At 42.6% G+C, this 12,464-nt stretch overlaps 1 protein-coding gene across 1 annotated transcript in view; it reads left to right on the top strand.

Moving 5' to 3' along the window:
* Positions 1-12,464, top strand: part of MIGA1 (mitoguardin 1) — a gene marked incomplete at its 5' end in the record, with an annotated part of 82,246 nt that overhangs the window by 28,047 nt on the left and 41,735 nt on the right. Inside the window, 1 exon segment of the mRNA XM_073593708.1 lies at positions 7,744-7,844. Within this exon segment, the coding sequence (XP_073449809.1) occupies positions 7,744-7,844 (101 nt within the window).

Genomic DNA, 12,464 nt, shown 5'->3' with positions numbered 1-12,464 from the left:
CCCTAATTCTGGAATTGCTGCACTTCTCTCTTCTGTCACTAGATGGCCGGGTATCTGGTGACATTATATAAGACAGGGGCATTGCAAGGACAGATTAGGAATAGATGGGGTATCTCAGCCAATGGGCAGGGATCTTCTTGGGTCCCTAGGCCTGCTGGGAGAGCCCATTATTTGGGTGAGGTCAGGTGATCTGTGTTCTGTGCCACCTGGACGGCTGTCTGGGTGGACGTGTGTTGTGCTGCCCCGGGCTGCTAGGCCGGAGTTTGGGCCTATCCCGGGGGCATCTGGCTGCTAGGCTGTCTGAGGGCCTATCCAGAAGCAAGAGAGCAGCGCAGGGTTGGGGTTGCAGCTTGCAGTCCAACCAGAGGTTACAGTTCTGCCAGCCGAGAACCTGTCGTGGTCGGAGGTAGAGGGGAAGCTGTCACCACTAAGGGACCATCCATCTTCTTACCAGGGACCACAGTGAGTAGCTGAAGCAAGTACCAGAGCAGTATTCTCACCAACCGGGGACGGTGAAGAATTGGGAAACTTCAGCAGGTGTCAAGCCAGGGGACCCAGCCAGCGAAGGTGACGCTTGCAGAGCAGTCTTGTGTGTCAAGCCTAGGACCGAGCAGGCCAGTGCGGTGATGCTTGAGGAGTATCTTGGATGCCAAGCTGGGGACCCAGCAGGGAAGCGGAGGTGACGCTTGAGGAAGATACTGAGAGAGAAGATTGGAAGAGCTCAGGGAATCCAGTGGCAGTGAATCAGCAAGTCTAGTGAGAGAGACTGGGAGCTCAGTTGAGTGAAGATCTGCAAGGTAGATTGTAGAGGAAATAAAGAGTTCATTGTAACCTTCGTTAGAAACTGTTCAACATTGTTGCCATAGGAGACAGCGTCTCTACACATGCAGATGTGGTGCCGGCTGGGTGCTTTTCCCTGCATGGCTGTCCACCTATAGAAGTCTCGGAGTCTGCTAATTAACATTGCAACTACTGAAGGGTGTCCTGGCCCTAAACCCTCTCTCCCACAGTTCTGTTTAAGAGACGATAAATCTCTTTGCATTCAAGAAGTGTCTGGCGCCCATGAATCTACCTTGCACTACACCCCCCATGCCTTGTAACCCACTCTTCACAGAAGGATGTCAGCTGTCCCTAACTCTGGAGGTTTTTATTCGACCGAAGGGGACCCGGGACCTTGCTACAGTAGCCTATTGATGAGGAAATAATAGACAATTGACATTTTCCTGGCCATGAAGGGGGTGGAGGGATCAGGTTATCTGGGTACTTTCTCATGCTGTAAAATAGAAAAAGATGTCATTGACCTATTCCAAATCTGACTCCACATGACCTCACAGGGAATGATCTGTTTATTTAGATTAGTGGTTTGCAGATCATTACCTACTTGTCAAAACTACTTCAGTTCTTGTTATTGACTGCAAAGTAATTTTAGATGTCATACCAGAGAAATGAAAGATACATTTTATGTTTAAACCGTAAACTATATGACAGTTGGCAAACATAGGATATGATGCAGTAATTTTTCTGCTGAGTAGTAACTAGTGAAAGCAATTACTGAACTGTTTAATTATTTATTACAAGTATTTATTTATTGCTGACAATTTACTTAGTGCTTTACATCCTTTACATTCATAATTGTCCCTGCCTTCAAGGAACTTACAATCTACTCATGCATACATACACATAGGACCAATTTAGACATCTAATCTACCAGCATGTCTTTGGAGTGTGGGAGGAAACCGGAGGACCTGGAGGAAAGCCACCCAAGCACAGGGGGAACATGCAAACTCCATGCAGACAGCATCCGGGTTGGGATTTGAACCAAGGATCCTAGAGCTGCCAAAGTGATAACCATTAACCTTTCGCTGCCAGGCCCGTACCTGGTATGGGCCTGACAGTGGGGGGGTTACACACATTCCCGATGGCTGTGTAAATCTGACAAGCAGACTCATGCCTGTCAGATGAAAGCTTTTGGGCGGCTGCACTGCTGCCAAATTGCTTCCACACACCCTCAGTAACAGCACACCCCCGCCATGTATCCTCTTTGCCGATCTGTGGGCCCGGGATCGACATAACGGGTGCAGCCAGGTGGAGGGGAGAGAGAATGGACTCGCATCTGTTCTCCTCTTGTCCTTGTTGCTGACCCGGAAAGTGACGTGTGTGATTTCACTTCCAGGTCCAACTTTTGTGTCCTCGGCCAGCATGGTTAGGGAAGTATGTAATGCAATGCGATCTGCATTGCATTACATTCAGTGGAGCACAGGGGAGACATCCAGGGCCTTTTAGAGAACCTGTCGCCAAAAAAAGTTGTTAAATAAAAATTTCCTAATTGTAAAAAATTTGTTACACCCAAGCACATAAAATCCCCCCAAAGAAATTCTTGAGGCCAGCCTCACATATGCACGTACAAACTTAAACACACGCGTCAGGTGTGCCTATGCAAGAAAACACCAATTGTAATACACATGTTACATATCACTGTGCACGCCGGAGTGAGAGCAATAATTCTAGCACCAGACCTTTCTCCATAACACTAAACCAGAGGTAGGCAACCTCGGCACTCCAGCTGTGGTGAAACTACGAATCCCATCATGCCTCTGCCTCTAGGAGTCATGCCTGTGATTGTCAGGGTCTTGCAATGTCTCATGGGACTAGTAGTTTCACCACAGCTGGAGGGCCGAGGTTGCCTGCCCCTGCAGTAAACTGACGACCTATAGGGGGCTTTGAGAGCATCGCCTAGGAAAAATATAGGGTACCGAAGTTTGTCACTATTTCACGGGTGTACGCAAATTTAAGGTTTGACATGTTGGGTATCTATTTACTCTGTGCCACTTCACCTTTTATATTTTACCCCCAAAAAAATGGGTAATTTATTGCATTTGTGTGCCCTAAAATTAACTTTAGTGTATTTCTTACTGAAATGTTGTGGTAATTATTACGGTAATATCGTGTGATATAAGAATCAAATTTGTATTTGCACTGGTCCAAATCATTTTGGTGTTTTTCAGGGGTTGGGCTTGGCCCCTTAGTTCCAGTGAACGGAACTCTTAAGGCGTCAGCATACCAAGACATTTTGGACAATTTCATGCTCCCAACTTTGTGGGAACAGTTTGGGGATGTCTCCCTCAAGTTCCAACATGGCTGTGCACCAGTGCACAAAGCAAGGTCCATAAAAACATGGATGAGTGAGTTTGGAGTGGAGGAACTTGACTGATCTGCAAAGTCCTGACCTCAACCTGATAGAACACTTGGAAGAATGGTCAAACATTCCCATAGACACACTCCTAAACCTTGTGGACAACCTTCCCAGAAGAGTTGAAACTGTTATAGCTGCAAAGGGTGGGCCAATTCAATATTGAACCCTACGGACTAAGACTGGGATACCATTAAAGTTCATGTGCGTGTATAGGCAGGCGTGTTCGCAAGCTGCACGTGCAGAGCACACCAGGAAGTCGGCACTGCACAGTGCTAATCACAAGTAGTGAGACATTTCCTGATCTCTGCAGCCGCGCATCGGGATAATGTCTCACTGCTTGTGATTAGCACTGTGCAGTGCCGACTTCCTGGTGGGCTCTGCACATGTGGCTTGTGAACACGCCTGAGCTCATCCTGACCCAATACTTGCTGAGTATGTATGCGTGTGTGTGTGTGTATGTATGTGTATGTATGTATGTATGTGTGTATGTATGTGTGTGTGTGTATATGTATGTATGTGTGTGTGTGTGTGTGTATATGTGTATATGTGTATATATATATATATATATATATATATATATATATATATATATATATATATATATAAATATATATATATATATAAATAATTATAATGAGCTACGCAGATTTGGCCATCTCTACTGCTAATTCCTGACAAACTGCCTAAACAAGAGCCTTCAGTATCCCAAAGTATTATTTTAACAAATGCTGCAGATTTAAAAATTATTTAACCACTTGCTTACTGGGCACTTAAAACCCCCCTTTCTGCCCAGACCAATTTTCAGCTTTCAGTGCTGTAGCACTGTGAATGACAATTGCACGGTCATATAACACTGTACCCAAATGAAATTTTAATTATTTTTTTTTTCACACAAATACAGCTTTCTTTTGGTGGTATTTTAATCACAGCTGGGATTTTTATTTTTTGCTAAACAAACAAAAATTGGAAAATTTTGAAAAAAAAAATCATGTTTCATAGTTCGTTATAAAATTTTGCAAACAGATAATTTTTCTCCTTCATTGATATGCGCTGATGAGGCGGCACTGGTGGGCACTGATAGGCTGCACTGGTGGACACTGATAGGCACAGATAAGGTGGCACTGATGGGCACTGATGGGCACTGATAAGATGGTACTGATGGGTGGCACTGATGGGCGGCACTGTTAATGAGGCACTGTGGGCACTGATGGGTGGCGCTGGTGGGCACTGGTAGGCGGCACTGTTGTCTACTGGTAAGTGGCACAGGTGGGCACTGAGGAGCTGGCGGCAGCTCTCTGTGTTTGGGACTGATGTCCCTCTCACGGCCGCTGGTGATCAGCTTTTTTTTTCTCCTCACGCTGCCAGCGCGAGGAGAAAAAATAGCCGATTATGTTTATATCACATGATCAGCTGTCATTGGCTGACAGCTGATCACGTGGTAAGGGGTCGGGATCAACCCCTTACTCCGATCTGTGATCCAGCGAGTCTCATGGACTTGCTGATCACAGAGCGTGCCGTGCGTGCCCTGCAGGAGGCGCGCAGGCCGTTCGGGCATGGGGGGACGTCAACAGACGTACTCCTGGCAAAGTAGGTCCGCGCTGTAGCCGTCATTCGGCTATAGCACGGATCTGAAGAAGTTAAAATAATTTTTAAAATTTTCATTAACATGTTAAAGCTTATATGGAATTTTATTTTTTGGGTTTACATAAACTTTATGAATCTATTAGGGAGCAATGATACTGTGAGCACCTAGCAGGTTAAAAAAATGGCTGAAGTTCCTCTGTAACAAGTGTTGCTCACATTCATGTATATATCCAACAAAAAGTTTTAAGTTCCATGTAATATACTTAACAGATGAGAAGTGAAAGTCTGAACCCTTGTTATAAGAAACTAGATCCAGTATGAAGGTCTGAACACCGCGAATGTATGAACAGTTCTGTGAATTATGATAAATTGCGGGCTCATTCTGTTGCCATTCTCCTCAGCATGTCCTTAATAACCTGTCATTTTGGGGGAGCTCTGGTTTCTATGGCTGGCAGAGGTAGCACAGACTTTGCTTTTGTAATGTCTGAAGTTTAGACATGTTGATATATAACACTGTTCCTCCAGAGCTGCTCTCAGGACTCCAGATGGTGGAAGTGATCCAACAGGTCAGAATCGTTCAATTAATTCACCATACAAGTCCATGAAAACTCGGGCATAAACGTTCGCTGTGTGCACAGGAAGCCGCCTGATTTATACTGCTGGTTTAATAATTCTACAAATATTCATCAAATTGAAAACTAAGATTATTTGCATGAGTCAGCTGAGGGTGCAAACGTCTATTCTTGCGCGAATTCCTGGAGGAACTCTATGCTGGATGTCATAAGTCAGTTTTACAAATGGACTACATTAGTCGGCTTTGGCTGTGTCATCTCCAGCTAAATAACTACAGATCTAAAATGCATATATAGGAATTGTTTACCTCCCAAAAGTAATGAACATACAATAGTGAGCCATGTGCCCTTATTGTGTAGGCCTGTGTCTATGCAGTGATTGTGGCACCTCACTGCATCCTAACTGCCCTTTGGACTACATTACCACCCTGGTTATATCTTGTCTGAGCCATTTCATGAACCTCCTCCTCCTGCTTGGAGCAGGACCTTCCAGTTGAACTTTCACTTTAACCACTTGCCGAATGATGGCTACAGCGTGGTCGTCAAGTTTTAGGAGGGCGTCACGCTATCCCAGAACCGCGGCAAAGCTATGGCGTGCACCCGGTACGCTCTGTGATCGCAGATCGGGGTAAAGAGCCAATCCATCTCAGAATCTTCATCCCTTCACCACACCACGTGGGACACTGCTCCCTTAAGATTTTACACTTACCAGAAATCAGGTGAAAATCAGCCTTAAACTCCCCAGCAAGTGGACTTCCTGGAGTTTAAGGCTGATTTTCACCTGATTTCTGGTAAGTGTAAAATCTTAAGAGATCGTTGTCCCACATGGTGTGGTGAAGAATCTGAGGAATTAATTATAATTACAATTTCTTCAACACTCCCCCACGCACTGTTGGTTATTTTGTTACACCTGGTTTACTCTACAGAGACTTTTTTATACTTTTTTATTCTTGTTTATAATGAGCACATTGTGCTGGATTTATATATTATTATGTGTTTAAAATTAATATCTTTCTGGGATTGATGCAAGAATTTAGCGCTGCTAATGCCTATATCTCCTTAGGGTGTGTAGACATATTTTTTACTTCCTGATTCACTTAATAGCAGCAGCTGGAGGGTCTGTGACCTGTCTATTTTAACAGATTCAAGAGCGCTGAGGGAAAGTGGATGTTTGCTGTTTAGTAATTATTTACTTTGACTGTTTTAAATAAATAATATAATTGTGGCATCTGTACTTATAAAAGCAATAGCCAATATATTATTTAAAGTGGAAGTAAACCCATCCATTTACCAGTTTCAAAAAACTTTTTCAGGGGCCGTAAATGTAACACTCCCATTGGTTGTGCTCTCAACCAGACTGTTAAACCATCCAATGGTTGGTGTCATAACTGACCACATGTGCAGCATCCTGGCAGTTGTAGATTAAACAGAGGCAAAGATGGCAGCTTCCATGGCTGAAACCGATAGGGGGGTTTACTTACACTTTAAGCCAAATGTGTGCCTAAAGTTACAGACATTATATTCTCTGCAAGAGTCTTCAACTGTCTAATCCCTCTTTTACAATTAGAAAAGAGACTAGGTTATTAATGTTACATTTATAATGGAGAGTGGATTCTGTTATCCACTTTCTGCTGGACTGGGAAGACCTCCCTGCTTAAAGGACAACTGTATTTAATGAATACAACCCCCCTACCCAATGCAGCTCACCTTGTTTTATACGTACCTGTCCTCAATCCAGTGATCTTTACTAGGCAACCCTTGCCAGACTTGCTTCTGATAAAGTTCCTGCCCGAGCCTCTTCAGCCTGTGCATGTGTACCATGGCCCTATTCATTCCTACTGCGAGCCATACTCATGGAGATCTCCAGTAGACCTGAAGAATACAGCTTTTCCCATAGAAAAGAATGGGGCCACAGTTCGAACCTGCAGACTGAAGAGGACCCAGTGAGGATTTTTTCAGAAGCAAGGCTGCACAGTGTCCAGTGAACATTGCTGGCGCCTCTGGAATTTCACTGCTGACCTGGGTAGATGTCAAATACACATGTAGAACCTATTTTAGATAGACTTAGTTTAATTTTTCACAGACTTGTATCCCTGCAGCTGCATGCATGACCAAACATTTAGGTTTTTATGTTATTATACAGGTTTTATTATGTTAGAAAAATTTCATCTTTGTTAGGGTACCACAAATTTTGCTGGAAACCACAAGTTCAATGGTAACATGTTTAAAACATGTATTACAAAGCACCACATCTAAAACACCCAGATATGAACTGGGCATTTACACAGATAGAAGTTTGTCAGTTGGAGATCTGGTAGAGAGCACCAGGTTGAGAAGATGTTACATATGCTTCCTGGATTACCTGTCACTGTAAGTGATTTGTCTTCTTTGTAGATGATGACACAGATATCGCATTCATGGACAACGAAGGTGATTTTGGCACAAGAGACACTCTGAGCATCGCTTCACCAGATTCTTTCTCCTCAGCTATGGAGGTAAACAATATTTCCCTTAATACCAGGGGTCAACAGACTTTCTAAACAAAGGTCCAGTTTACTGTCCCTGAGATTTTAAGGGGGGCAGACTGTGGCCAGTGCGTGTAGAAAATGACTTGGCGTCAGTGGGAATAACCAATGCCTCAAGCTTGGTGGTTAGTGTGGGTAAAAAAAAAAGTGACAAAGCGCTTGTGGTCAGTAGGAGGAGGGATAGTGCCACATCATTGGGATCAGTGGAAGTAATAGGGTCCCATTGTTGATATTAGTGGGATGAATTGTGCCCCATTATTTGTGTCCGTTGTTTTCCCTCCACTTTAGCAACCTGGACTATGCTCCATAGGTATTCTCGTCTGTGCCTACGTCAGTAACCTAGAGGATTTACGGTGGGAAAGGTGTCCAAGTCTGATCTTGCCCCTAGGTAATCCTGCACCATGTGAATCAGACGCTGGCGATGGTCACAGGTAACTCTCAATGCCAGTGAGTCAGTGTTTTGCAAAGCACAATGCTCCACCTCCGGCCACAAGGTGTTTTCATTTGGGAAAATATTTATTTAATCCCCTGCAGATTTTGTACCTTTTGACCACTTACAAAGAAATTAAGGGTCTATCATTTTTTTCATAGGTGTATTTTAAATAATAGACAGAATATCAACCGAAAATCCAGAATAAACACACGATACAAATGTTATAAATTGGGTTGCAGTTCAGTAAGTAAAATAAGTATTTAATCCCCTACCAACCAACAATAATTCTGGCTCCCACAGGCTGTCTACAGTATGTGCTCATGTGGTACACAAATTAGTCCTGTCAGTTTAACTCGTCGTGTATAAAAAACACCTGTGCACAGAATCTTTCTTCCATTCAAACTTCTCATTGGCAAGACTAGAGAGCTGTCAAAGGATGTCAGGGACAAGATTGTAGACCTGCACAGGGCTGGAATGGGCTTCAAGATTATCAGCAAGAAGCTTGGTGACCAGGAGACAACTGTTGGAGCAATTATGGGAGAAATACAAAATACCACCAAACCATCAATCGCTCTCGGTCTGGAGCTCCATGCAAAATTTTACCTCATGGGGTAAGGATGATCATGAGAAAAGTGATGGATCAGCCCAGAACTACACAGGAGGAGCTTCTGAATGGTCTCAAGGCAGTTAGGACCACAGTTGCCAAACAAACCATTGGTGACACAATATGCCGCCATGGATTGAAATCCTGCAGCGCCCGCAAGGTCCCCCTCTCTCAAGAAGGCACATGTACAGGCCCGTATGAAGTTTGGGATTGGGAGAAACTTCTGCGGTCAGATGAGACCAAAATTTAGCTATTTGGCATTAACTCGACTTGTCCTGTTTGGAGGAAGAAAAATGCTGACTATGACCCTAAGAACTCCATCTCTACAGTCAAGCATAGAGGTGAAAACATTTATCCTTTGGGGTTGTTTCTCTGCCAAAGGTACAGCCTGACTTTGTCGTATTGAGGGGCCAATGGACAGGGCCATGTATTGTAAAATTTTGGATGAGAACCTTCTTCCCTCGGCCAGCACACTGAAGATGGTTTGTGGATGGGTCTTCCAGCATGACAATGACCCATAACATACTGCCAAGGCAACAAAGAAGTGGCTCAAGAAGCAGCACATTAAGCTCATGGAGTGGCCTAGCCAGTCTCCAGACCCTAATTCTATAGAAAATTTATGGAGGGAGCTGAAACTTCGATTTGCCAAGTGATAGCCACGAAACCTTAAGGATTTAGAGAAGATCTGTAAAGAAGAGTGGACCAAAATCCCTCCTGAGATGAGTGCAAACCTGGTAACCAACTACAAGAAACGCCTTACCTCTGTAACATTTGTATTCTGTCTCTATCATTTAAAATACACCTATGTTAAAAAATTATAGACCCTTCATTTCTTTGCAAGTGGGCAAACTTACAAAATCTGTATGGGATCAAATAATTATTCTCCCCACTGTATGAAACCATTTAGCTCAGTACACACTTTTGGACCCAGTGTTCACAGTGCCCTGAGCAAGAATGAGGCAGTGATGCATATACTGCCAGGAGGGACCATTGAGTGCTTTCAGTGAATATGTGGACAAGCTATCGACATTCAATATTTAAAAATCTTAAAAAGCAGTAAATGAGCCACGAAACAAGCTTTGAGCTTGTGGGCACTTAAGTCCTCCAAGTCCCTTTTCCGCCCAGAAGTGACTTAGCAGCTAAGCTCCCTCTCCCATTAATGACTCCTTCCGGCCTTCTAATTTCTTATATAAACACATTGTAGGCACTCCAATTCTTGAAGGGGGGATGAGCTACAGAGAAGGCTAACTTGAAAAACCTCAGTATTTCTACTGTGTAATTGTTTAATATGAGAATAAATTGCTCCACAGTGGTTGCAGCTATGGTGGTAAGCAAGGACATATTTTACTGGTAAGAATACTGTATGTAAATACTTGAACACTTCCATAGCCCAGCTAAAGGTTTACTTTAGGAGTGATTTTTTGACACATGTTTTGTACGTCTTGGTTTATAGAAAGATGAGTTAATAACGTTGCATAGGGATTTACAGCAGATTATGATCTAGAGCAGGCTTTGTTTAAGATTCCTACAGTGCCTTGAATAAGTATCCATACCCCTTGAAATTTTCCACATTTTGTCATGTTACAACCAAAAATGTAAATGTATTTTATTGGGATTTTATGTGATAGACCAACACAAAGTGGCACATAATTGTGAAGTGGAAGTAAAATGATAAATGGTTTTCAAAATGTTTTACAAATTAAATATGTGAAAAGTGTGGCGTGCATTTGTATTCAGCCCCCTTTACTCTGATACCCCTAAATAAAATCTAGTGGAACCAATTGCCTTCAGAAGTCACCTAATTAGTAAATAGAGTCCACCTGTGTGTAATTTAATCTCAGTATAAATACAGCTGTTCTGTGAAGCCCTCAGAGTTTTGTTAGATAGCCTTAGTGAACAAACGGCATCATTAAGGCCAATGAACACACCAGACTTGTCGGGGATAAAGTTGTGGAGAAGTGTAAAGCAGAGTTAAGTTATAAAAAAAAATCCCAAGCTTTGAACATCCCACGAAGCACTGTTCTATCCATCATCTGAATATGGTGTATGATACAACTGCAAACTCATCAAGACATGGCTGTCCACCTAAACTGACAGACCGGGCAAGGAGAGCATTCATCAGAGAAACAGCCAAAAGGCCCATGGTAACGCTGAAGTAGCTGCAGAAATCCACAGCTCAAGTGGGAGAATCTGTCCACAGGACAACTATTAGTCGTGCTCTCCACAAATCTGGCCTTTATGGAAGAGTGGCAAGAAGAAAGACATTGCTGAAGGAAAGCTATAGGAAGTCCCGTTTGTGGGAAGCGATGTGGGAGGACACAGCAAACATGTGGAAGAAGGTACCCTGGTCAGATGAGACCAAAATGTAACTTTTTGGCCTAAAAGCAAAGCTGGTGGAGACATACCCAAAACGTATTCCAGCTGAAGTTGCAGCAAAAGGTGGTTCTACAAAGTATTGACTCCGGGGGGCTGAATACAAATGCACTCCACACTTTTCACATACGTATTTATTTGTAAAAAAATTTGAAAACCATTTATCATTTTTCTTCCACTTCAAAATTATGTGCCACTTTGAGGGTTGGTCTATCACAAAAAAATCCCAATAAAATAATTTCTTTTTGGGTTGCAGCATGACAAAATGTGGAAAATTTCAGGGGGTATGAAATAGTTTTTCAAGGCACTGTATAGAGATAAGGAAGTTGCAGTTGCTTCTTCCCTTTCTATTTGTCTCATTGTTAGTTCTTCTATGTGTCTGAGTTATATGCTGGCCCTGCCCTCTATTGGCATCTTCACAATGCCTGCTCCATAATAATAATAGACTGTTACACTAGGCTAACAATGCTATAAAATGTATATAGAATTGGCGTGAAATGTGACCCTTTACATCCTCTCCCTTCCTTCCACTCTCAGGATTTCTAGGAATTTTTAGAGAAAGCATTTGCTGAACAATTCAGCTGTCCCTGGGTGGCTGAAACTCTCCAAATACCTCTATATGTCTCCCAGAGAGCAAACTGGCCTGTCTTAAAGTAGCACTATAAATATTTAATTTTAACCTTCATTATTCAGTAAATATATTATCCATATAAAAAAAGATATTTTAAACATTCCATATTTATAAGGAGTACGTTCTGTGGAAATTGCTGCACACATAGAATAATAGGCTGGCTTTTGTCTGTTGTTCAGTCTCCATTTACATGCAATGGGGATTGTGTCACATACTTGTTATTAATGTGGAACTCCAGCTAAAATGGGTTTTCCAACGTTTGTATTGATTTGGATGAAGTTACAATTTATTTAAGTTTTTTATCACTTTGGGGAGATTTCTCAGTTTCTATACTGAACCCCGCCTATGACAACTGTCACCGAAGCAATGGAACATTTGTCACCTACTCCTAAACACAAAATAAAAATGATCAATTCCATATACTGCATAAAAGGTAACAAAATATCCAAGTGATAAAAAGGCTGCGGCAGGAAATGTGCAGGATAAAAACACGCAGTCAACAAATAGAAGCAAGATATGCCGCACTTAAAATTTAGTACATCATACAGC

The sequence above is a fragment of the Aquarana catesbeiana genome, linkage group LG07 (assembly GCF_042186555.1).
Source record: "Aquarana catesbeiana isolate 2022-GZ linkage group LG07, ASM4218655v1, whole genome shotgun sequence".
Lineage (NCBI taxonomy): Eukaryota > Metazoa > Chordata > Amphibia > Anura > Ranidae > Aquarana > Aquarana catesbeiana.
This window is presented reverse-complemented; position numbering and strand designations above follow the sequence as displayed.